The sequence below is a fragment of the Manacus candei genome, unplaced genomic scaffold (assembly GCF_025592945.1).
Source record: "Manacus candei isolate 608988 ecotype Guabito, Panama unplaced genomic scaffold, ASM2559294v1 h1tg000058l, whole genome shotgun sequence".
Classification (NCBI taxonomy): Eukaryota; Metazoa; Chordata; class Aves; order Passeriformes; family Pipridae; genus Manacus; species Manacus candei.
In genome coordinates, this window is record NW_026138106.1 from 564,088 (window position 1) to 590,169 (window position 26,082).

At 52.4% G+C, this 26,082-nt stretch overlaps 1 protein-coding gene across 3 annotated transcripts; it reads left to right on the forward strand.

Moving 5' to 3' along the window:
- The first annotated feature begins 124 nt into the window (after window positions 1-124).
- Window positions 125-12,253, forward strand: CALCOCO2 (calcium binding and coiled-coil domain 2). Of its 3 annotated transcripts, none has more exons than XM_051803614.1 (13): window positions 125-229; window positions 1,161-1,280; window positions 3,453-3,641; window positions 4,371-4,473; window positions 4,811-4,944; window positions 5,828-5,953; window positions 6,422-6,549; window positions 6,643-6,733; window positions 7,275-7,397; window positions 8,885-8,974; window positions 9,822-9,954; window positions 10,345-10,376; window positions 10,911-12,253. In XM_051803614.1, exons 3-13 carry the CDS (start codon window positions 3,462-3,464, stop codon window positions 11,079-11,081), a joined length of 1,311 nt encoding a protein of 436 aa, XP_051659574.1. In that variant the 5' UTR covers window positions 125-229; window positions 1,161-1,280; window positions 3,453-3,461; the 3' UTR covers window positions 11,082-12,253. The 3 variants fall into 3 exon arrangements, with proteins under 3 accessions (XP_051659574.1, XP_051659573.1, XP_051659572.1); XM_051803613.1 differs by lacking the exons at window positions 125-229; window positions 1,161-1,280 and adding exons at window positions 2,337-2,363; window positions 2,396-2,455 and having other exon boundaries at window positions 10,351-10,376; XM_051803612.1 differs by lacking the exons at window positions 125-229; window positions 1,161-1,280 and adding exons at window positions 2,338-2,363; window positions 2,396-2,455.
- The last annotated feature ends 13,829 nt before the right edge of the window (window positions 12,254-26,082 follow it).

The window sequence follows — 26,082 nt, forward strand, 5'->3', positions numbered from 1 at the left end:
TCCCGGGATGTCCTGGTCACCGGAGCATCCCCGCCCCGAGGTGTCCTGGTTCCCGGGATGTCCCGGTCCCTCGCTCCGAACTACGAGTCCCAGCAGCGCGGCGGGACCGCCCAGGGGTGGGACCGGCCCGGGTATCCCGGGCGGGGTGTCCCGGGGGCTCCACCTATTCCCGATCTTCCGCCTGCCCCTCGCAGCCCCGTTCGGTTCCCGTGTTCCAGCCGCGCCGCCGGTGAGTGGGGCGGGGGGAGGAGGCGGCGGGTCCCGTGTCCCCATGGCGGGATGTCCCTCGGGATGTCCCTCGGGATGTCGGGGCTGGCCGGGGCTGCCCCGCGGCGAGGGGACAGCCACACTTTCGCTTTCGTTTCCCGGGGGGGGGTCTGGGCCGGGGGCGGGGGGAACATCCCCGGTTCGCTCCCCCCCATCCAGCGGGACCCCCGGCGATGTCCCCGGGGACCGGAGCCGCTGTCCCGGTGCCCGAGCGCGGCTGGAAGTCGGTCCCGTTGAGAAGGGGAAATCCCCCGGGTTTCCACGTCCTGGGGACGCTGCAGGATAATAAAACCAGCGCGAGAGAAGGAAAACGCCCGGGGAGCCCCCGGGGGGAGGCTGGACCGGGGAACGCGGCGTTTTTCCTCTCCGGTGAGATGCGGCGGTGCCTCGTCCCCGGGGTGGGAGCGGCGCTGCCCCCGAGCTGTGTCCCGCTCCCTCGGGGGGCTCCTGCCACCCCCATAACCCCCGAGCTGTGTCCCGCTCCCTCGGGGGGCTCCTGCCACCCCGATACCTCCCGAGCTGTGTCCCGCTCCCTCGGGGGGCTCCTGCCACCCCCATAACCCCCGAGCTGTTCCGTAACGACGATTAAAAGCCCTCCCTGCTCCGTTTCCTGCCGGCTTTTCCTGGGAATGAGCTGCCAGCAGCACATTCCTCTGCCTTTGTTTCCTTCAGGATCACAACTGTTTTCACCAAAACCAACTTTTTTTTTTTTTCGTTGAAATCGTTTTCCTGCATCCAAACAGCGACTCTTCTGTTTTCTTTGCGAGTTGCTTTTGGCAGGGAGGGCTCCCGTGCCGTCCCAGAGCGATGCAATAACACCATTAAGGTGCCGTTCTGACATTTATTTTCGGTTTTATTTTTGTTTGTTTTTTTTTCTCTCTGGCGGCTCTCAGGAAGTTCAAGGTGTTCAGGAACTGCGGATCACAAGGCACAGCAGGGCAGGGAGGGTTGACATCAGCCGGATAAAGCTGAGGCTTGGACGAATCACAAGCCCTGTCCTACCCTTTCCTGAGGTAACTCAAAGTGAAAGTGCAGCCCCGGATGGCCCAGGGGATCCTCCCATGTCCCTGGCCAGGATCTGCCCTGCCCTCTGCTCCCAGCAGGAGGAATTCCCATCCTTAGGGCAGCCTGTGTCAGTGCAGTGTTTGCTGCTCCTTCCAGCCGTGGGTACATTTTCTTTTCCGAGCACATCCCTGCAATCCCAACCTGAACTTCGGCCTGTTTTTCAGGGTATTTGGCACAGAATAGAGACAATCTCCTGGGTGATGCCATAAAAAACCCAGCAGGGTTCCAGGGAGTTCATTTCCATGGGAAATTTCTGGATTGGAGGTGACCTGAAACCCAGCTGGAGCTGTGCCAGGGAGGGTCAGGTTGGATCTCAGGGAAAAGGTTCTTCCCCCAGAGGGTGGTTGGCACTGCCCAGGCTCCCCAGGGCAGTGGGCACAGCCCCAAGGCTGCCAGAGCTCCAGGAGGGTTTGGACAACGCTCTCAGGGACAGGGTGGGATTGTTGGGGTGTCCTGGGCAGGACCAGGGGTTGGGCTGGATGGTCCTGGTGGGTCCCTCCCAACTCAGGATATTTTTGTTCTGTGTGCTGCAGTGGGATGACTGTCCCTGACCGGTGGGATGGTTGCTCACAATGAACTTTCCCTCTGTTCTGAGGTCATTCCTTATCCCTGAGATCAGCTCAGGAGCTCCTGCTCGGGATTCCTGGGATGGCATTTTCCGGGATTGGCGGCAGGGTTTTCCCAGCCCCTTGACGGGCTGCCAGGGCAGCCAGGAGGGTGATTTGGAGCCTGTGCCCAGCCTGGCAGCTCGGATCCCCCTTGGACCGATGCCCCCACGTCACATTTGCATCGGGGGGTTCGTCAGGTCAGGACAGGCCGGGAAATTTTCCACGTGGGGAACTCCAGGAGCTCTGCTGCTGTTTGCTGACCCTGCTGTCACACAGCGGGTCCCTCTCAGTGCTGGAGTCATCTTGCAGCTCCAGCTCTGCTGTCACGTGCAGGGAGGCTATAACAGCCCTGGGACATGGGCTGGGGACACAGGCTGGGGACACAGAGCTCTGGGACACGGGCTGGGGACACACAGCCCTAGGACACACAGCCCTAGGACACACAGCCCTGGGACACACAGCCCCCAGGGCCTGCCCAGCCAGCACCTCCTCCCATGGGAGCAGAGCTCAGCCAGGTACCTCTTCCCTCTCGGAGCCAGGACGCTGAAGGTGGCAGGGGAGGTGTTGGGAGGTCGAGTCGTCGGGTTGGAGAGCATCCGAAGGGTGGGGAAGGGTCTGGAGGGGAAGCTGAGGCTGAGGGCACTTGGTTTGTGCAGCTGGAGAAGAGACTGAGGGGAGACTCCTCAGGGTCTGCAGCTTCCTCAGGGAGGGCTGCTCCCACCTCTGCTCTGGGTGAGCAGGGACAGCACCCAGGGAAGGGCTGGAGCTGTGCCAGGGGAGGGTTGGGATGGATTTTGGGAAAGGTTCTTCCCCCAGAGGGTGGTTGGCACTGCCCAGGCTCCCCAGGGCAGTGGGCACGGCCCCAAGGCTGCCAGAGCTCCAGGAGGGTTTGGACAATGCTCTGAGGGACAGGGTGGGATTGTTGGGGTGTCCTGGGCAGGGCCAGGGGCTGGACTGGATGATCCTGGTGGGTCCTTTCCCACTCAGGATATTTTATTCTATGATTCTATGGATTTGAGTGCAGAAGATGGGGAGGCTGCTGAGTGGAGGTAAAGGTGGAGTGTGGTGGGGCTGGGACTGCATGAGGATGAAATATTGCAATCTGTAGGAAGCTCAGGGGGTCTGTAGGACAGTCAGGGGGTCTGTAGGACATTCAGTGTGTCTGTAGGACAGTCAGGGGGTCTGTGGGACAGTCAGAAGGTCTGTAGGACACTCCTGGGCTCTGCTCCCTGGGCTCCCACGCAGCAGAGGGGCTGCTGTGCCACTCTGGCAGCCTGGGAGCAGTGAGCAGGAGGAAGAGTCCTCCCCATGTCTGCTGAGGGACCTGCCAGCTGCCCCGGGCGTCCCAGGGTGGCAGGGACACCACTGAGCTCCTGTGCCTTGCTGAGCAGCCCCTGTGTGTGCTGAGGGGGGGTTGGAGCTCAGCTGGGTCATTCCCATCCCACACCTCCTCACTCCCTCCATGGGCACAGCCAGAGGGGTGAAATAACCCCCCATCCCTCCCTCTCCCAGCCTCCCACCATGGAGGATTCCTGTGACGACCCTCCCACCTCTGCCGTGCTCCTGGACAGCTGCCACTTCTCCCACGTGCTTTTCAACCACGTGGAGAAGTTTTATGTCCCTGGAGGAGACGTGACCTGTCACTACACCCTCACCCAGAACATCACTGCCCGTGCAAAGGACTGGGTGGGCATCTTCAGGGTGAGTGGGTGCTGGGCATGGGGTGTGCTGGGCATGGGGTGTGCTGGGCATGGGGTGTGCTGGGAGAAGGGGTGTGCTGGGAGAAGGGGTGTGCTGGGAGAAGGGGTGTGCTGGGCATGGGGTGTGCTGGGTATGGGGTGTGCTGGGTATGGGGTGTGCTGGGCATGGGGTGTGCTGGGAGAAGGGGTGTGCTGGGCATGGGGTGTGCTGGGCATGGGGTGTGCTGGGAGAAGGGGTGTGCTGGGACAAGGGGTGTGCTGGGACAAGGGGTGTGCTGGGAGAAGAAGTGTGCTGGGCATGGGGAAGGAGCAGGAGGCAGGAACAAAGAGCTTGGACTTTGTCACGACAAGGGTGGGGGATTTTTTTCATTAATAACTCTGTGTGATGGAGTATCTTTGTCGTGCCAAGGGACAAAGTGTGACCTGAACAGGTTCAGGGCTAATCAGCCACTCAGATCAAGTGTCCAAGGCCAGGTTGGAGCAACCTGGGACAGTGGAAAGTGTCCCTGCCCATGGAATTCATTCCTGTTTGGAACGAGATGATCTTTAAGGTCCTCCCAACCCAAACTGTTCTGTGATTCCATGATTAACCTTTCATGCACAGACCACAACCCTTAAAAATCAGGATATCCAGGCAAAAAGCCTCCCAGTAGCTGATCCACGTGGAAGTAAAGCCCCATTTCCATGGGATAAACCCGAGGGATGCCACGTGACAGTTTTCCTGTTGCAGGTGGGGTGGAAAACAACCCGGGAATATTACACCTTCATGTGGGCCCCCCTGCCTGCTGCTGGCCACGGGGACACTGCTGTGCAGCAGAAGATCCAGTTCAAAGGTGAGCTGGGAGCCTGGGTCCCTCTGGGAATGTGTGTGTGCCCTTTGCTGCCACCAGTAAACACAGCATTTGGAATTCCAGGAGAGCTGGGGGACTGTGGTTTGGGAGCCTTCTTTCAAATCCCCTCATAAATCATAAAACCTTGAATCTGCTGAGTTCCACCCTCCTGGCTGGGTGATGTTTGTGCTGTTGCCCCTGGCACGAGGAATTGCTGACAGTGCAGGAATTACTGAGCTGGGATGTGGGAGCTTCCCAAGCCTCTCACTTTCTGTGCTGTAATTAAGAGGCCTGAACAATTAAAAGCTGTGTGTGACGAGGCTGTTGTGTTTGTCTGAAGCCTACTACCTGCCCAAAGATGATGAGTACTACCAGTTCTGCTACGTGGACCAGGATGGGATGGTCAGGGGGGCCAGTGTCCCTTTCCAGTTCCGGGCAGAGGCTGAGGATGACATCCTGGTGGTCACCACACAGGTCTGTGTCCTCTCTCCCCTGCTTTTCACTGCCTCAGCTTTTATTGACCCATGCTTAACATCCCATAGCCCCCATGCCAAGCTGCAGCTCAGCAGACTTGGATTCTGTTCTTGGCTTTGCTGCTCAGCAGTCACACAAATCTGAGCCTTTGTTTCTCCTCCTGCCGTTTGCCACCTGAATCCTGAGCTCCAGGGACTCAGGACTGAGCCTTTCGGGGCATTTTGGGTGTTTTGGAATGAAAATGGGGTTTGCATGGGACCAGCCTGCCAACAGAGGGGAGTAAAGGGCGGGCACATGGACAAGAATGGGAATGGACAGGCAGGAACAGCTTCAAAGTGACAGAGGGGGGGTCTGGATGAGTCGTGAGGGAGAAATTCTTTGCTGTGAGGGGGCCCTGGCACAGCCTGCCCAGAGCAACTGGGCTGCCCCAGCCCTGGAAGTGTCCAAGGCCAGGTTGGACAGGGCTTGGAGCAACCAGGGGGTGGGACTGGATGGGCTTTAAGGTCCTTCCAGCCCAGCTCCTCCTGATTCCCCGATTCTGATGCCTGAGGGGCTGTGAAGCCAATCACAATATTTCAGTGTCTTGTGTGCAGCCCTTTGGTTCCTGACTGCACTGCACACAGAGCCCTGACCAGCCAGACAGCCCCAAAGCTCTGCCCTCTGCAGCCACAGAAGGCTCTGAGCATCCCCAGAGCTCAGGGTGTGCTCAGTGTCCAGGAACTGGGTCCTGGGCAGCTCTGGGTGGGGGTGAGGAGAGCTCAGGTCAGGGCAGCACACGCCGTTCCCTCTGCCCAGCTCAGCTTTCCCTGCTCTCCACTCCCTGCTGTGCCCTCTGGAACGTGTGGCTTTTCTGCTGTGACCAAACAACTGTGTCTCCTGCCAGGGGGAGGTGGAGGAGATCGAGCTGCAGAACAAAAACCTGCGTCAGGAAAACCAGGAGCTGAAGGCGAGCTGTGCAAACCTCCAGCAGCAGAACCTGGAGCTGCAGGAGGAGCTCAAGAAGACACAGGTGAACCAAAAAGTTAATGTGTTAGGGCAGAAGCCTTAAGTGTGAAAGATGACGAGGAACTGAGTGGAGTCTTGTCCCACTGAGTGCTTCCAGGAGAAAGCTGGAAGGGTTTTCTCCCCATGTTATCTGTTTAATCCTTCACCAAATCACACAACTGTGATAAAAACAATGATGGTGAAAAGAGGCATCTGCACACCCAGGAGCTGGGAACATATGGGAAGGAAGGAGAGTGTTCAACAATGCTTTGTAGGCTGAAAAATCACGTGGCAATTATCTTTTCCTCCTTCACTTTTGCTCAGGGCTTAATACAAATTAAAAGGGTCTGAAAGAGGATGCAAAGGAGGGATTTTCCCCCTTACATGAGCTGCCTGGCACTGCTGCATTGGAGGGGCTTTGCAGGGCCAGTGCAGAGCAGGATTGTTGCTTGGGTCCCCTTTCCCTCCTGTCAACCTCCCTGGGATTTTTCAGGAGCTGCAGAAAAGTTTGGAGTCTTTAAGGAGCAACACAGAGAAACTGGAGCTGGAGCTGAACTCCCTGAAAGTGGAGAATAAGCACCTGAAGGAGCAGGGTGACTGCACAGGGGCAGAGCTGCAGCAGTAAGTGCATTTACAGCTGGTTTCCAGGCAGGATTTCCCAGCTCAGTTCCCTCCTGAGAAAGCCTGTGGTGTGTTTTGCTCTGTCCTGGGCAGACTCAAAGAGCAGATCCAGAGCGTGACCTCGGAGAAGGAGCGCCTGGAAACCAGGCTGAGAACTGCCCTGGATCACATGGACCAGCTGCAGGTACCAACCCCTCCTGCTCCTCTGGGCTGTCCCTGCTGGAATCCCCTCCCTCCTGCCACAGCTGAGGGCTCCTGAGCCAGGGCAGGAGCTTCCTTTTTGCTGACACGAGTTCCTGAGGAAAATGTCAACCCTCAATGGGACTGAACCTCCAGAAATCTGTTCTAAGGGAGGGTGGAGGGGGATGTGCTGAGAGAAACTGTAGGATTTTATTCCCTAAAACACCCCCTTTCCGTGTTCATCAAGTGACCAAGCCCAGAGTGTTGTTTCCCTCCTGCCAGCCGAGGGTCCAGGCAGAAAACATTCCTGTTTGGAAAAACAGCCTGAAGTTGTGTTCAGGTCTTGGGTGAAAACAAGGCTGGGAGAATGTATTCTAAAACTAGTTTGGACTGGGACATGGGAGACCCAGAACAATGGGATAAACCCTCTGGCTGTGGAGTCTCTGTTTTTAATTTGTTCCCCGACTCCCCAAACCAAAAATGTCATGTCAAAACTTAGGAAGCTCCTCAGAGGTCAGGTGGGCAAACAAATCTTTTTTCCTCAGTCCCAAGTGTTGAACTATGAGAAGGAAGTGGAAAACTTGTCTCACGTGGACCAGGACAAGACAAAGCAGCTGGAAACCTTAAAGGAGGAGAATCAGCAGCTACGCCTGAGCACGGCCCAGCAGGTAAAGCCCAGCTCAAAGGTAAAGCCCAGCTCAAAGGTAGAGCCTTTCCTGACCATCTCAGTGCCCCAGGGAGCACAGGTGGAGGGGCTGTGGCAGAGAGCAGGTGTAAATATTGCTCAGCCTGAGGAGAATCCGAGGAATTCCAGGATTAAAAGTGCCTGTGGGCGTGTGTTCTGTGCACACACAATCCCCCAGACCCTCACAGCCCACAGGTGCTTTGATGATACATAAGAATACCACCCACACAGGGTTTAGTTTGGGAAGAAACCTTTTCTCCAAGCACACTGTGATTCTGGTCCTCTGCACAAGGAAGATTCGGGCTCTGCCTCGGTGCATCCTGAGCCAGCTCCAGGGGTGGAGGGAGCCCTGGGGCACTTTGGGGTTGATATTTGCTGGATAGAGTGTTGCAGAATTGTTGCATCAAAGCAAAATTGTTTCAGGACTCGGATTTAGGGGTAACTAAAAGAAGTTACCCTAAATCTGCCCCAGGTTCTGTGCCTTTTGCCTCCCACAGGAGGCTGGCCAGTAATTGGTGTGCATTGATAGCCCTGCTGGTCTCCCCTTCTCTCTCCTTCTCTCCCCTTCCCCTTCCCTTTACCCTTCTCTTTTTGTCTCTTTCTCACCTCTAACATCCCAAAATTGCCATTTAATAATCACCAGAACAGATGCCACCTGCTCAGAGGGCACCAAGATGAGCCACAAAGAACACGAAGTTCCCACTGTGCAGTTTGAGGCTCTGCCCCTCCAGCCCCCCCTGACACTCCTGGGAGGAATGGGAAGGATCCAAAGGCAAAGGGCAGCGTCCTGTGGCATTCCTTTCCCAAAGAAAAACCCATGCCTGGCATTTCTTTCCCAAAAAAACCCACCTTTGCAAAGCCCACATCCCCTCCAGCCTGGTGTCCCGAGTGACCTTCCCGAGGTGCTTCTCTCTCCCCCTGTGCTCCTCAGGAAGTTTTGGAGGCTCCCCTCTAATTTTGGCACCGAGAGCCAAATGCCTAAAATAGGTGATGTGATTACCTCTGCTGGGATGCCAAATGCCTGGGATTCTCACAGGGATGCTTTGGGAGTGACTGCAGAGCCCCTGAATACTCCTTTGCTGGTTTAATTCAAGAGTCAGCTGAAGAGAATTCCTCAGGATGTCCTGGCTGTCCGTGGAGGTCTCACAGCTCCAGGAATCCTGCAGGCTGGGGTAGCTCCTGCCTGCCAGGGTGGATTTCTCAGCAGTTTGGGTTCCTTTTCTTCATCCTCCCCTCTCTGTCTGACCTGTCTGCTTCCCCTTCCTGTGTCACCTGAGAACAAGTGAGTGGTGACATGGAGATATCCCGAGGGACAAACTCTGGGATGGAAACACCCCCACTGAAAGGGGAAGGTTATTTGTGGGTAATAAATGCAGCCTGAGGCAGCAAGTGTGTGACAGCTCCAGCTTGGGGCTGCCACCCTTGGATTTGCCATTTCCCCCTGATTTACCAACCCCTTCCCTTCCGCAGCAACACGACCTGATGAAAGAGCTGGAGGAGCAGAAACACTTGTTTCAGGTCCTGCAGGCAGAGAAGGATGAAGCTGATGAGGAAAGTCAGGTGAGAGCTTGGCACAGCTCCCTCACCTCCCTCCTGAGGGGAAGGTGACACTGCTCTCCCAGCCTGGTGTCCAGTTCCATTAACCCTCAAACACTGACCATCACCCCAGCCAGGCTGCTGCAGCACCCCCAGCTGCCTGTGTGCCCACACTCTTCCTCCCCACCCCACAGGCTGCTTTAGCCCCAATAACGAGGGATGTTTAAAATCTCCTGAGGTTTGTTGAGTTCTGATGCCTCTGGAATGAGTGGAGTTGCTCCTTTAAAGGGACATGGCCTTTAGTCCAGGCTAAGCAAGGGCTGCCCAGTTTTGTTCCTCACTCTGAGTGACTTCAGGACAGTCTTCTGTCTTTTAGAGTGTGTTGCTCTGCTGTGATCATCCCCTCTGCCTTTGTGAGGCCACAGAATAGGTGGAATTATGGAATGGTTTGGGTTGGAAGGGACTTTAAACTCAGCCAGTCCCTTGGGCAGGGACAGGGACACCTTGGGCAGGGACACCTTCCACTCTCCCAGGTTACTCCAAGCCCTGTCCAACCTGGCCCTGGACACTTCCAGGGATCCAGGGGCAACCACAGCTTCCCTGGGAAATCCATCCCAGCCCCTGCCCACCCTCCCAGGGTGGGATTTCCCCCCAGTATCCCAGCTGACCCTGCCCTCAGTCGGAGTGGAGCCGTTCCCCGGGTCCTGTCCCTGCTGACCCTTCCCCTCCTCACCTCCCCTTTGCTCAGCAGGACCCACACTGAGCTCCCTCACACTTCAGGGAACTGAGGTTCTCGTGCCAGAGGGGCTGTGCTGGGGCAAACCAGGCCTTTTTTCCCTGAGAGCTGACAGTGTCCTGTGTCCCTGTGCAGAAGCTGCGGGCTGAGAACAGCGCTCTCCTCAGGCACCTCTCGCAGGCCACCGAGCTCTCTGCCCTTCCCCGAGCTCCAGCTGCAGCTCCAGCCCCTGGAGCAGGAGACCTCCTCTTTGGAAATCCGTACAGTGGTGAGATTCCTTGGCATTCTGGCTGAAACCACCAATCTGTGGCAGTTAAACCCCAGCAAACTGCCCTCCCTGTCCGGCTGAGGGCTGCAGAAAAGCCATTTCCAGCAGCACCTCTGCTGTGTGCAGAGGACTTGGCAGCTGCAAAATGCTGCCAGGTGTTAAAAGTGGGCTTAAGTGATCAGGCTGTGCCTTTTCTGCCAAGACAGACAGCTATTAGCTGGTTTATTCAGCTGGGAGACAGCCAGTGGCTTCCATCCAGATTCCAGAGTCCTAAATATCGAGGTTTGGATCCAGAGCCACATCCTCGTGTTTCAGGAATTACTGGTTACCAGCACATTACATTGGTAATCATTTTGCTGTGGCTTAAATGGGCTTTTTCTTTTTTTCCAGCTGCAGGAGGAAACCTGGGGGCAGGAGCTGAAGTAAGTAAAGTGGACAGGAATTAGTGGTTTGTGGACAGGAATCGGTGGTTGGAAATGAAGAGCTCCAAGCTCAGCTCTGTGGCCAATTATCTACTCACTGGTTTGGTCCTGGGAAAGCAGGAGACAACAAAATGGAGAATTAGTAATATGAGAAGAATATGAATATGTGTAATATTACATCAGAATAATGAGATTTCTGTGTCTTGTGGAAAAGAAACTCCCTTGACCTTAATTTGTAAGGGCTGGCTCTTGGCAGCTCCTAAGGTCAGAACGAGCAGCTTGCAGCTGCTAAATACCTGATTTCACATTGAGACAGGGCCATGTGCTCTGTGGGATGGAAACTTAGGGCACCTCTCAGGGGCTCTTGACTTTGAAGTGCTATTTAGAGAAGGAGACATTTGAAAACCCGAGGGCGTCACAGGCCAGAAAAAACACTCGTCCCGAAGTGATGGTACCTGTCTGATGAACCCCCCTGCTGCTTCCCTTTGGATATAACTTTTAAACTGAGTTTATCTGGGTTTTTTTCCCCTTCAGGCCTCTCTGAGGGTGTGCCCCCTGTGTGGGGAGCTGTTCCCTGGGGACGTGGAGAGCAGCCAGTACGAGGCCCACGTGCGGAGTCACCTCCTGGACTGCCCCATGTGCACAGAGAGCTTCGAGAACAAGCAGGTCTTTGAGGACCATCTGCTCTGCCACAGGCTGGAATAGATCTGAGTTCCTGCCTCTCTGTAGGATAGGTGAGAACAGCCCAAAATCCCTGTGCAGGCTCCACTCGTGCTGAGCTCCCCCGGGACTGTCACTCTGAGCTCCCTGGTCCAGCCAGCACATGAATCAGGGCAAACACCCACATCCTGCAGCTGAGTCACCCTCAGCAAGCTCAAACCCTGCCTTGGGCAAAGTCTATCTGCTTCTTAAACAACTTACAACTCCCAAAATTAGTAATTTAGTTGACTAAGTAACGGGGACCCAGGTGATGGGACATAGAACTGCAGTTTTCTGTGCTTGGCTGATGCACCTCCCATGTAATTATTCTTTGTTTTAGCATTCTGATGGGTAACCAAAGACCCAGAAGCATTTTATAAAACCTCTCAGGATCGCACTTCCAGCTTCTGGAATGCAGAATTAACAAGGGAAAGCCTAAATAAAAATATATCTTCTTTCACCCTGCAAAGCAGGTGAGAGATATTTATAAAGAGGTGGAATTTCTGTTTGCACTCAAAGTCTGGGGCTGCTCTTCCAGCAAAGGGGACAGAATGACTCGTTGGAGGGTGGGAATCCTGCCCTCACCATTCCAGGATGGGGAAAACCTGTAATTTCTGGCCAGGGAAGGTCAGTGTGGCGTGGAACCCACAGGGGAGCAGTGGCTGAGGATAAATGACCTCTCAGCAGAACCTCATTGATTCTGGATGATTTTTATGTATTTCTGAGCCTTCTTGATTTACCAAGAAGAGCCTGTTCTTAAACCAAACCGTTGGGAATCACAACTAAGTGCCTTGGGACGTTCCAATGCTTTGTGCACACCTTGTCCAGTGACTATTTTTATTTCTGCTTCAGCATTTTCAGTTTATGATTAACAGCCCTTTTTTTTCCATGCAAACACAGATGGGTAAAGGTTTATTATCCAGCTGCATCACACTGTGCTTCCTGCTGGGTATCTGAAGCAATAGAAGAACCCTAAGGAGTTTACACAGAGGCTTAAAAATATTTAGAGTAACAATAAATGTTTCCTTGCTTCAGTTCTACACAACCTTTTTATCAGGCTGGATTTAAACAGAGTATTTCTGCCTTGAGATGTCTGATACTGGTGAGCTTTCTTTATTTAACAACCTGTAACAGGAAATAACCAGGAAAAAAAAATAAAAGCTGTATGAAAAAAATAACCTTTGAAAAAGATGTCTCAGTGTCTGTTCATCCTTGAAGGGATAAATTAAATTGGAGGAATTGCTGGGCTCTTCAGGGAGCTCTTTGCAGCCTTTCAATTACCTGCTGAAGCTTCTGGATAACAAAGTACTTAAAAGCACTTGTGAATAACTTGGTGGTGTCCCCTGAGGGCACTGGTTGATCCTCACAACTTGGGAATGTGGCAGGAAGGCCAAGGAAGAGTGTGGGATAACAAACCAGGAAAGTGAAACGAGCTCTTTGGGATCTGTTTATTTATATCCTCTCCAGTGGTGCTGATGTAAAAACCTGGAGCTGGATGAACTCCTCCCTCACAGAACCGTGGGATTGTTAAGGCTGGAAAAGGCCTTTAAGGTCATCGAGTCCAACCATCACAGGAATGTCCAGCATGTCAACACCTCCTTCCCTAGACCAGGAGGAAAGACCTGAAAACCTCCTTGGGAGGATAAAATATTATTTTAAAAATACTTGCTATTGTGCATGTTTTGCCATTATTATTATTATTATTATTATTATTATTATTATTACTATATTAAATCTCAATGTTTCTGGCATAGCTCTGTCCCCATTTTGACAATTAAACAATCAAAATGAGGGTCATTTGTCCCATATTTTTCCAGGAGAACACTTCCCCCCCCCCCAACATTTTCCTGCACATCCTCATCCTAAATTCCATTTTCCTCCTTTCGCCGCTTTGCAGCGGGACAGGTCGAACCTAGAGAGACACAAAAGCAGTTTTTACTGAAACCCTGCTGGTTCAGCCCAGTTCTGAGCCCTCTTCCCTTCCTTCCCTGCTCTCCGTGTCCCTGAGCCACCGGTTCCACTGTCCCTGCCCTGGAACTGCCTCCCCAGCCCTTTCCCGCCGCTCCCTGTGGTTTTCCAGCGGCCTTTTCCCGTCATTTCCGTGGATTTCGGTGCCGGGGTTGAGCTGCCGGCGCTGGGACAGAGGCAGGTGACCGGCAGAGGGGGTCAGACCGCGATAAATCTCACAGAGACGCCGGGTTTTGAAGCATTTTGAGCCCTACCGTTCATTTTTCTGCAATAATGACCCCGATTTCCCACTGCCATCCATCCCCTCTGGCCTGAGCCGGGTCACACCTTCCCCACCCCGGCCAGCCAGGGACCAATTTACCCCCGAGCACAAATGACATCATATATTTCCTGAGCAAGTTTTCATTTTGGCTGCGGTTTACGGCATTATTTATGTTACCACTGCATTTGGCCTTTGGAATGGGGAGAGGTTCCAATCCTCTCTCGGTTTTATGGTTTAATAGAGAAGTAGCTGGAATGGCTGATAATTAGATATAGTCATATTTTGGATGAGGTCCAGGATTACATTGGCATGTGCTGGACAAGGACCTGGAGATAAATTTTCAGGAGGGGCAGTGGGGGTTTGGCACCATTTGTACCCCAAACCAGGGAACATCTGAACAGGTTAATGAATGTGAATTCATCAGGAATGGTTCTCAAAGGAAGATCTCACACTCTGTGGGCAAAATCCCTGGGAATATACGTCATTTTCATGGAATATCCAGGGTTGGAAGGGACTTGGAGCAACCTGGGCTAGTGGAAGGTGTCCCTGCCCGTGGCAGGGGGTGGAACTGGATGATTTTAAAGCCCCTTCCAACCCAAACCATTCCATGATTCAGGGATTTTATGATCCAGGAAAAAACACTGGGCCTGAGGGAGCTCCTTCTGCTCCTCCTTCCCTTTCCAAGGAGTTGGTTCTTCTCTTGGGTTTTCTCTCCCAGTCACCCAGAGGATATTTTAGATCCATCTGTCCCTGTCCAGGGCACGTCACTCCCAAATAATCCATTTCTGTGGGTGTAAAACACAAACTGTTTCAGCCCTGACAGCCAGAGGGTCTGAAGGGATGCTGGAACAGCTCTGTGGTGGCTCAGCTTCCTTCAGGAGTGACTCCCAGGGAATAAACCACCCTGAGGTGAACAAAGGAGGGAGAGGAGAGCACAGATGGGGTGGTTGTCCTCAGCACTCAATGGGTCAGTTGGATTTTAAGGCGCAGCAGAATCAATAAATCCTACAGAGCAGCACAACACACATCTGGGGTTTAAAATCATCCAAATCCTCATTTTGGGAGTCCTGTGTTTACCAGGTGGAGGTGCTCCTGTTTGCCAGGGGAATGATGGGAGGGGGAGAGAGCAGAGAAGGGAATGGTGGGAAAAACGTTCCAAACCTGCAGCTGGACAGAATTCCAGCCTGGTTTGGGGGGGCAGCTCAGGAAAACCTGGGGAAGGACACACTGACAGGAAACCTAAAAATGGGGATATTCCAATTGTGCAGGGGGGAGGTTTGGTCTGAAAATGCAGATATTGCACTTATATAAGAGGGGAGGTTTGGTCTGAAAATGCAGATATTGCACCCATGCACGAGGGGAGGGTTGGTCTTTTGGATTATTTTGTGAGCACACGTTGTTTATGGAGATCCAGCCTGACCTATTCCTGCCCGCGAGGGGTCCGGCAGTGCCTTTATCTCCCTGCCCTTGTGCAGCCAGAGGGTGCTTGGCGGGTAGAACAACCCGAAACCCGGTGGCTGCCGTTTATCGCCCTCTTAGCGCTGAATTAAACCCCAGCGAAGAATCGAAGCGTTGTTGTTGTTGCGGCGGTGGCAGGATCGGGTCCCAGAATTACAGCAGTTGTTTTCTCTAAACAGCCATTACCCCCCTCCATTATCCTAACGGGGCTGGTTTCCATCCTCTGCCTCATTTATTCCGCACCGGCATTAGCGGAGTGAATGGGGTCCGGGCCCTGGATATTGGAGGAGCTGCCGGGCCGCTCGTAAATAAGGAGTTGTCAAGGATTTTAATGGAAACCCTGGGAGTGCCGTAAATCTGCGCGGCTCTCCCCGCGTCCCCTCCCTCATTTCCATCACAATATCGCTCCGGCGGGAGCGGGGCTGGCAGCATGTGCCAGGCAGCCGAGATTGGTGGGAGGGGGGGAAGGAGGGGGAGAAGAAAGCCGGGGATGGGCCGGGGGGCTCGGAACAGTTGGTGCTGCGGAAGCATCTGCCGGGTGCTGGGATTTGAGAGTCACCTGCTCTGCCCATCCAGGGGGGGAGAACAGAGCCGGGGATGCCCGTGGAATAAAGGGGGGGTGCTGCGTTGCCATCCCGGGCTGGGCAGCCGTAAATCTCGCCAGGTGGAGGGGCTTCCTTAGGGTTTAAGTGGCAGAGTGGCCCTGCACAGGGAAGGGGGCTTTCCTCAGCCAACCCAAACCACCTCTGGGGGAAATGTGACGCCGTGTCCCGATGCAAACAGCAGCGATTCTGTTCTCCATCGGATCTGGCAGAAATTGGGTCGTTACAAAGTACACTCCTTAGTCATCTCCCAGGTATCTGCAGCCTGCTGGGATCGGGCTGCCAACAGCACTGAGGCCTTCTAGGAATGAGCTGGAGCTCTCTCACCCATCAGCTAAATGATATTTTGGGATAGGGGATGATTGGCACAGCCCAGCTTGTGCCCACCCCGCTCCCGAAGCAGATGGGGCTGTGTCAGAGGCCGTGTGGACCCTCTGCCTTCTGAGGCACCAGAGCCCATTAAAATTCGTGTGCAGAGTCAGTTTAGGCTTAAACATGGGCTTGCACCCTGGCTTAGCACATGCATTTATGTATTTGTATGTATGTCAATGTGAATTAAAAATTACATCAGTGACAAAGCTTCTTCCTGCTGCAGAGTGCCCGGGGCTCAGAGTTTTGTATAATTACCAGTCTGGCACTGAGAGTCTGAAATACAGCAAAGCCATCAGCCACAGAGATCCCAAATTAATGGCATTAAATATGGCTCCCTTCACAGCACAGCCACACAGATCCCAAATTAATGGCATTAAATACAGCTCCCTTCACAGCACAGCCCCACATGACCGGCTCTGAAGAACTCGGCCTCGCGAGGCTTCTGCCCTAATTAAATATTGCAGGGAAACACTTATGAGCAGACATGGAGGAATTCAGCCAAAGCCACTCAGAAAATCTGTGCTGTGCTCTAATCCCCCCTGGCCGGGTTTAACCTTCGTTTTGGGAGAAGCCAGAGAGCCAGGATGGAGGGAAAAGGGCTGGCTGCCAAAAGGGATTGATGCCCTCGGGACCCCGGGGGGGTTTTAACCCTTCCCAAAGGTTTTCCCAGCCTGCAGAGGCTGAGAGGGAGTTCATTGGGCTGTGCCTGAGCCAGGAGGAACTGGCCAGCGGGAGCAGCTGCTGAGGGGGAGCTGATAACTCTGGAACTCAGAGAACTCAGGCCCTGAGGCTCCTGCATCTGCACCTCCCGTCCCCTGGTCCCTTCCCCGCTTCCCTGGGCTGGGATGAGCCTGGAATATTGCCTGGGATCTCCTAATGGCTATTCCTGAGGGACCTTGGGCCGGGATGAGCCTGGAATATTGCCTGGGATCTCCTAATGGCTATTCCTGAGGGGCCCTGGCCCTGATTACGGCATGGAAATGCAACCTGAAACAGTGGAAACGGGGCAGACAAAGGACGTGGAGGTTTGGAGGGGGTTTTACACTAAATTTGCTTCTGTTTGATAACAATTTGCTGATTTCTAAGCCGTGCAGTGATCCTAACTCCTTTTTTTGATGGCAGTTACCGTGTTTTTGAGAGCAGCTGCTGCACAGGTTCTGCTGCACAGCTGAGAGGGCCATATGGATTTTTAATTCCTGGGAGTTATTACTTGGTTGGAGCCTCGTGTACCAACCCAAGCCTGCCTTAATGGAGTCATTAGGCTTGACAATCCCTCCTTAAAGAGGGTTATTGTTGGGAGAGATCTGATCCCAAACCCAGGGAAGGTCTGGGAAATGGGCTGGATACTTCATTATATGAAACATAGAATAGATGTTCTATTTTTTAATTATTTTTTTTTTAGGCAGCTCAGGGGGTTTTTACACCTTCAGGAAGTTCATCCTCTGTTAGTATAAGTTAATTTTAATGACCTGTTTTCTGTCCTTTCAGAACTATAATAAGAAAATGTGTTTTGAGATATTATTGTTGCTTTACACCAGTGGTTTTTTTAACAAATCAGACAAAATGGGGACACAAATTTTCCCCTGCTCTTAAATGAAGAAATCCTATAAAAATACTCAGAGTCACAATCCTAACACATATTTGGGAAGAGACAATAACTCTGACAGAGATATTAAAGCATATTTCTCAGTGAATTCTTCTAAGACAACCCCTAAACATGAGATTGTTGAGCTTTATCCTAAAACAAGGAGAGACAAGATTCATCCCTGCAGGATCCTGGATGGAAATTTTCTTTAGTCCCAGAAAAGGCTCCAATCCTTGTATTTACAAGCAGCAGGAAAGGAAAACGTTGTGGTTTAATATAAAATTTATATATACACAGAGATCACTCAAATGCATCGTGCTACAGACAAATCTGAGCAGTTCCCTGGATCTTTAATTGAATTCCACGGAAAACATTGGAAAAGTCTCAACCTTACGACATACATGGGGATTGTAAAACTGGGAATGAACTCCATGAAATCTGGTGCTGCTGCCGTGGAAATGGAGCGGGTTGGGCTGGGGGAAAAGGGAGCAGGTTGGGTTGGGGGAACCAGCCCCACACCCAGGGACGGCAAAGCTTTGCTGTGTCCCTGTGGAACAGTCAGCTCACAACAGTCAGCTCACAACAGTCAGCTCACAACAATCAGCTCACAACAGTCAGCTCACCACAACCTGCTCCATTTCAGCCCTCCAGGGCTGTTTCCATGGCAGCAGGATCTGAATTCCCACAACTGTTGCAAACCCTGGATGTGGGAGGTGCAGCACCCACAGGCCCCGAGCCCAATTTCAGAGGATCAGATCCGGGAGTTTTGGTGCATTATTATTTAATTGGGGTGACTTTTGTGCCTTTTTAACGACTGAAGACGAGGTGGCTCTGGGATCTGGGCACTGCCATCACCCAGAGTTAGGCAGTGTGGGCAGACCCAGTGCAGAGCAACCTGCAAACTTTGGGAGGTTTAAAACTCATTAAAACCAAGCCCAGAAATCCCATCCATGTAGGTGTATGGGGTCTCACAAACAAGGAAAGAATATATATAATATATATAATATATATAATATATATAATATATATAATACATATTATATATTATATATTGTATATATATTATATATACTATATTATATGTAGTATATATATTATATATAATATATTTTATATATTATATATAATATTTCTATATTATATTTATATATTATTTATATATTATTATATATTATATATATTTATATAATATATTTATGTCATATTTATATAATATATTTATATAATATATTTCTATATTATTTATATATTATTATATAAATTATATATTATATGTATAATAGTTTATATATATAATATATATATTAAGGTGAGGGGAAGTGAAGGGGCAGGCCCTGATCTCTCCTCCTGGGTGCCAGGAGCCAGGGAACGGCTGGAGCTGTGCCAGGGCAGGTTTCAGGTGGGTTTTGGGAAAGGTTCCTCCCGACACAGAACCCGCTCAGCGCCCCCGGGGAGCTCCTCATGAATATTCAAATCTCCGCTCTGTGATTGGCTGCGGCGTTCAAATGAGGCCACGCCTCCCCGGGCTATGGGTGGCTCTAGGTGACGTCAGAGCATCCTCTGGTTGCCATGACAACACATCCCCGCCCCGCGCGCGGCCCAATGAGGCCGCGGTATGCTAATGAGGGGGCGGGGCTGGGGGTCGCTGGTCCAGCGGTTTTGGGGTCGGTGGCGAGTCCCGGGGGTGAAATGGGGGGACGAAACCTTGGGAAAAGCCCCTCGGGAGCTGAGCTGCGGCTCCAGGTGGGGCTGGGGGGCGTGGGATCTGCTCCTGGCACAGGGACGGAGCTGGGAAGGAGTTTCTGTTCCCTCTTGGGTGGGGAAGGCAAAATGATTGGGGTGTGGGCGAATTTACGGCATCCCAGGCTGGGCTGGCTGGGAAGGGACCTTAGAGATCAATCGGTGCCACCCCTGCCATGGGCAGGGGCACCTCCCACCAGCCCAGGGTGCTCCAAACCCTGTCCAACCTGGCCTTGGGCACCCCAAGGGATCCAGGGGCAGCCACAGCTTCTCTGGGCACCCTGTGCCAGCACCCTCAGAGCCAGGAATCCCTCCCTGGCACCCACCCTGACCCTCCTAAAGAACCACCGAGCTCCCATTTGCACGGGGGGGTCACAGCATCGTCTTAACCCATCGCTTGGCAAACAAAAGCTCTGCTGTCCGTGGGGCTCCTTCTGCACAGCTTGGCAGCTGCTCCTGGAGTTCTCCCATGGATCCTGGTCCTGGAGTTCCCCCACGGATCCCGTGGAGCTGGGACGTGCCACCAGCCATCAATCAGAGCCTTTACTGGCCCCGGAGTGGCCCCTGTTGTTCTAACACTTGCTCCTTGAGAGTCTCCACTCTCCCCGAAGTTCAATCCGGCTCGTGCTCATTGCACACATTTCCCTCATAATGACTGAAGTCAGGCAAGGAGTCAAAATGTAATGCCTGTGAGCTCCTGCCAGCGTTTTCTGGAGCCGTGCCTCGAGAGAAGAACAGGCAGAACCACTGTGAGTGGCTCTGTTCCCAACCCAAACAAAGCATTACTCAGAGCTCTGTTCCAGGAACCCTCGGAAATATCCACGGGGTGTTTGTGCTGCAGAGCTCCCGGGGCAGAGAGGGGCTGGGGCTGGGTTTGCTGGGCCTTGGCAGTAACTGCCCAGATGATCATGGAGAGCAGATTGCAAATCACGGAATCCAGGGATCATTTGTGTTGGAAAAGCCCTCCAGGATCGTGGAGCCCCCCCTGTGCCCGATGCCCACCCTGTGCCCAGCCCAGAGCTCTGAGTGACACATCCAGGCCCTCCTGGGACACCCCCAGGGATGGGACTCCCCCACCTCCCTGGGCAGCCCCTTCCAGTGCCTGGCAGCCCTTTCCATGGAGAAATCCCTCCTGATGTCCAACCTGACCCTCCCCTGGCACAGCTTTAAGTTATAATTCTATATATTGAGGAGCAAAACCTTGAGTTACTTTGATTTATTATTGGACACGCTGTGTTTTATGGGCTAAATTTGTTTGCACTGAGATGGAAAGGACCTTAAAGCCCATCCAGTGCCACCCCCTGCCATGGGCAGGGACACCTCCCACTATCCCAGGTTGCTCCAACCTGGCCTTGGACACTTCCAGGGGTGGGGCAGCCACAGCTTCCCCGGGAAATCCATCCCAGCCCCTCACTGCCCTCACAGGGGAGAATTTCCCCCCCCCATATATATATATATATATATATATATATACACACACACACTTAACTAAATCTCTATTTTATTCTGGTTCTGTTTCTCATGAAGCTTTATCGTGAAATACACACAGACAGTTATAAGAAAAAGAAATTTTGGAAGGAGGGGAAAAAAGAAAAAAAAAGGTCCTAAATGGTGAGAAAATCTGTTTTACTTCTTTGTGAAGAGCAGTGGTGGCTCAGCTGCTGGCTGGGGAAGGTTCTGCCGGGCAGTTCTGGATCATTCCAGCACGGAATTAAGTCAACTAATAAGGGGTTGGAGAATGGGACCCGACTTGGAAAGAGGGTTATCTTCCATTGAAAGTGCTGATTCCTCGGGAGTGATGGAATTGGAATGCTGATGAGATTGCAGCCCAGCGAGATTGAAACTGTTGAGCCTCATTTATTGGGTTCTTTAGAGTAATGGGATCAGTGCAGGGCTGATCATATTTAGTGCCATTAAATCTCCTGTGCTTAATTAAGATGCTTTGTACACGGTGCAGTGTGACCGGGGTGGTGGGGGCAGGAGGGGAGGGGGGTGACACCTTCCCAACCCTGCAGCTTGGTCCTTCATCTGCAGGGTAATGTATTCGTGCAGCTGGCAAATTATTCCATTAACCAAGACCAGAGTTAATTCTGCCAGGCAAAAACACTCTGGGAGGGGAGAGGGAAAAAAGAAAGAACATCCCTGAGGTGCTCCCAGGGGGGGTGGTGTTTGCCTGTCCTTGGGCACCTTCATTTGCTTGACTAAGTTCTCAAACATCTCTCTGTGGTTCCACAATTCCCTGTGTGTTCTGCTGTTGGAAAAATCAAGGGAAGGGACCCAGGTGAGCAACAGACCCCAAAACTGGGAAGAAAACTCCGGGGAGGGGAGTTTGTTCTCTCCTTGATCCTGCCACATGATCACATATTTACTGGGGTTTTTGTAAGGATTGTTATTATTATTATTATTATTATTATTATTATTATTATTATTATTATCGGTACCATTAATATTACTGTATTAATATATTACTGAATGCTTAAATTTTTAATTATTTATTTTCTTCGATTTTCAGCCTGTCGGCTGCCATCCCCCCCTCTCTCCCCACCCAGGGTGAGTTTTTTCCCGGTGTTCCCGGAGGCGGGCGGGCGGCCGGCAGAGGGGGATCGAACCACACGGAATCGGTGGGAAAACGGGAATGCCGCTCCCGGCCCCGCCTGCCCGCAGGAACCCTCACCCTGCGGCTGCTTCCCTGCTCACAGAAGCTTTCAGGCTCGTCCCTTATGCCCGGGGGAGGTTTGGGGTGGTTCTCAGAGCACAAATTCCACTTCTTTCCCCGCTCCCAGCACACCCGAGGTTGGGTTTGACTCCGTGTTCAGCCTCAGGCTGTGATTCCAGACTGTGTTATCTATTTGTTTCTTTATTTACAATAAACATAAAAGCCATCTGGCATCGCTCTCCCAACGACAGGCTGGGTAAGAAGGTGGTTTTTCCAGCTTGAGGGACTCGCTCACAGACCCTCGTTGGAACCAGCAGCAAAACTCCAGGTTTCCCGTTCCCTCTGACCTCAGGTGCTGGGATCAAGCTCAGTGCACCCCCTGACCCGGCCCCACACACCTCTGCCTCCTGTAAGAGGGATTTAACACCCTAATAAACGATACCCACCCTTCTGGGCAGCCAAATTGCCCAGAAATTCGGTTTCTGAGCAGTTTAAGGCAAACAGGGGAGGGATCTCTCAGGAGGGGCTACAACTCTAATGCAGGCCCAGGACATTGTGAGCACTTGGTCATCCCCTGCAGCAGGTCAGCAAGTGAAAAACACTCAGAGGACTGTATTTAGAGTATTTTATTCTCCTGTTTCCTAATTCCAGTCCTCCAAAACCTCGATCTCCTCGTGGAAGTACAAACTGGCTGAATATCAAACACAGACAGCCCAGCGTGGCCTTGGTCACAAACAGCTGAAGCTGCAAATAAATCTGCAGACAAAGTAAGAGGAGGAGGCAAGACCGGGAGGAAACATCCATCAGCCCAAGAACTCTCACCTTCCACAAACAGTGGCCTGCACTCCATGAAAGATGGGGCACTGCCAGGGCTGGCTCCACCCCGCAGGAAGGAGGGGGGGGAGTTACTCAGCAGCTGATTTTCTGACTCAGCACTGTGGGCTGGTCACAGATGTGAAGGAGAGGCACCCAAATGCTCCTCATTTTCACTCGGGGGTGATTTAGGAGCGAAGGATTGAAGGCTGCCCGGAGGGGAATCGATTTGCAGGCGGGTGAGACGATCCATCAGCAACGCTGAGCGTATGAAATCTGCCTCCCGAGTGATTTGTGGGCTGAAGAAGAGCCACGTTTGGCAGGGAGAGCCTTGGCAAGGAGGGACCTGCCTTGGGCTGTGACCATCGTGTCCTTACTGGGGGCACTGCAGGACGAATCTCCTGCCAGGCAGAGGAGGGTCAGGATGTTCTGGGAGTTGTTCTGGGAGTTGTTCCGTGGTCCCAGCACAGGGTTGATGGGAGGAGAGTCCCGGGGAAGGTCCTGTTTTCCTTCCTCCCGTGGTTCCAGCCTCTTCCAAAGAGTCTGTTCTGCAGCCTGGGGGTGGTGGGAGAAGCAGCTGCTCTCAAACAGAAGCAACAGAACCCAGGGGCTCGTCCTGCCCGACTCCACCCTCGGGTTTGGGTGCTGGTTGTGCCAGCTGGGAGTCCAGCACTTGGAATTCCTTCTGGGGAATCACATTTTAAAAATGCTGCTTTTATAACAAATATATATTATGAATGTTATTAATAGTAACAACATAATAAAAATAATAAATGTATATATCTCCTCCTGGCTCTGCATCAAGGGGGACATCCCAGAATATTCATTTCTCCAGCCTTTCCCTGCTTATCCCAGCGTGGATGGGGAACCTTCGTGGTGCTGTGGGGGTGAATCCATCACCTCTCACCCCCCCACTCTGGAAAAGTGATTTCCACAGAGCCATTATTTTCCTGAGTCGTTTGTTCCAAGAGCAGAACCTCGATAAAGGAGGATCTGTGTCTGCAAAGGGAAGTTGCTGAGCTGGGCAGTTCTCCCTTGTCCTGTGTCACCCTGGAATGAGGAAAAGGGTATTAAACTAATGGATTGATGTATTTGGTGGTTGAACAGCGAGATCAGAGCAGGTGTTAGAATGGTTGGATTTGTAAATGTGGGCAGGAAACAGCAAATCAGAGCGTCTGCTTTCCAAATAACTGGATTTTTGGAGGTTCTTCAGTGTGGCCTGTGCAGCCCTGACCGCTGAGTAAGGACAGGAGGGGAATCCCTGGGAGTAACTGCACTGGGAATTCACTTTGATTTAACATCTTAAAACAAAGCTGGACGTTTCTGACTGCTCCATAATTACTGAACGCTTAAAAATCCCCCCCCCCCCCCGAGCTGTTCCAAAAGTTTAGCTCTTCCAAAGCCCCTAAAACATAATCCTAGAGATTGTTAATGCCTCTGAAAAACCAGATTAATGCCATGAAGTGCCCGGACGAGAATCAGACCCCTGAAAAAGCTGTGAGAAAAATGATTAGAGCGACCTCACCTTCTTCTTTGAGCCGAGGGAAAGCAGCCAAGCTTACATTAAATTAATAAAAAAAAAGCTGCTGTCCTCCTGGCCTGGCTGCAAAGCCCATTTTCGCTGAGTTTCTGCTCTAACAGGCTGGGTCAGCCTCGTCTCAGTGGCTGTGCTGGTCACTGAGCAGCGAGAGGGTTCTGGAGGGTGCCAGGCACGAAATTGTTTTTACAACACCGTAAAATGAATCCGACCGAAATTAGTGTCACTCAGCAGAATCACTCGCCTTCCCTTTTTAAATTGCTTCATCTGGGAGTTAATCAGAAAGAAAATGAAGTTTTGGCGCTGCCCTTCAGCTGAGGGCAGGCCCAGGTCCGTGTGTCCTCCCTGCCCTGGGCCGGGCAGGAATGTTTGACAGGATCTGCTCCTGTCCCTGCTGCTCCTCCCGGGGGGCAGAGCAGGGGGGCAGAGCTTTTCCAGCCCTTCCCACTCCAAAATCCAACTGGCAGGAGGAGCCTGAACCCGTTTTTTCATTGTGAAAGGGGAGTTGGGAAAGAGGAGCTGCAAGAAAGGGAGGGGAAAGGGTGTTTCCATGGGGGAGGTCCTGAAGAACAGGACATTCAATCATTCATTATTATTAATTATTATATTAATTCATCTATTATAAAGCACTGAGACATCCCCTCCCACCTCGGTGCTGCTCAAGCACGGGAGTTGAGGAGCTGCAAACAGCTCAGAGACACCTTTGTGTCCAAACACCAAACACCAACACCTCGATTCCCCTGATTATCTCCCAAATTATCTCCTCAAGGAGAAACCCCCAAACCTCCTTTGTGTCCAAACACCAACACCTCGATTCCCCTGATCATCTCCCAAATTACCTCCTCAAGGAGAAACCCCCAAACCTCCTTTGTGTCCAAACACCAACACCTTGATTCCCCTGATCATCTCCCAAATTATCTCCTCCAGGAGAAACCCCCAGACCTCCTTCATTCCACCCACTCCGAAGGGGAATATTTTGGAAGCAATTGCAGCAGATGCCCCTGCCTGGAAGGCTCTCAGGTCTGGGTGCTGCTTTGTTCTGCTCCTCTCTGGAGCAGGTTTATTATCACTGTTCCCTCCCTCGTATTTGGTGCTCTCGCAGCTCCTGCTGGCATTTATTGCTGGTGTGTTTTCAGAACCACGTCTGGCTGACGAGTTCTATCAATACCAGCTGGGCAGGGTGAGGGGATCCCGAGCCAGAACTGCTCTGGGCAGCAGCACAGTCGGCTGAAGGCCCTGAGAAAGGGGCAGGCTGGGGGGTATTTGGGGGTTCAGTGGTGCCCAGTCCCCTCTGCGACAACACAACTGTGCAAAATGAGCTTAAAGGGTTTGTCTGCAGGTGAAAACTGCATCACTTCCCACTCAGACTGCTCTCCAGCTGCTGTGGATAATATCCATCCTCTGAAAGCTTCATTTCAAGGGCTGGTGGGACAGCAAGACTCAGCTTCCATTTTTGCTGCTTCCCTGGAAGAAACAGGAGGGTCTTGGTGCCTTGGGGGTGCAGAGAAGCCCTTCTGACACAGCTGAGCTGCCAGGGAGGAGCTGCTGATGGTCAGTCCTCCTCCACCCTCCAAATAATCGTGAATTAACACAATTTTAACCCAGTTCTATCACAGCCAGGAGCAGCTGTGGGCCAGCACAAGCTCGTGGGTCACCTGCTGCAGGATCAGGGTGGAATTCTCGGGATAAACACCCACAGAACAAATGAAAACACGAGTGTGGCAGCAGGAAACACCCCCCACTCCCACCCCAGCTCGGGACAGGGAAGAGCAGGAGCAAACCCAGGATAACGGTGGCTGAACACGGCTCAGGAGCCAAAACATTCGCTCAGCACCTTTCGGGGGCTGTAATTCCAGCTGGGATAAAGGTGCAAGTCCCTGCTGGGCTGTGTGGAGGAGCTGGTGCTGCTCCCAGGGCACATCCCCTCTGCTGGGAACGTGGGATTGGGATCTTAATTAGTTCCAGTGCCTCTGGGGCAGCATCTTTCACTACAACATATATCTGAAGATTTATA

Coding starts and splice junctions, on each gene's coding strand:
- CALCOCO2 (XM_051803612.1), top strand. CDS start 2,435: ATGGGAGCAGAGCTCAGCCAG. Junction 7,398..8,884: donor GCCTGAGCACGGCCCAGCAG/GTAAAGCCCAGC, acceptor TCCCTTCCGCAG/CAACACGACCTGATGAAAGA. Junction 9,955..10,344: donor CTTTGGAAATCCGTACAGTG/GTGAGATTCCTT, acceptor CTTTTTTTCCAG/CTGCAGGAGGAAACCTGGGG.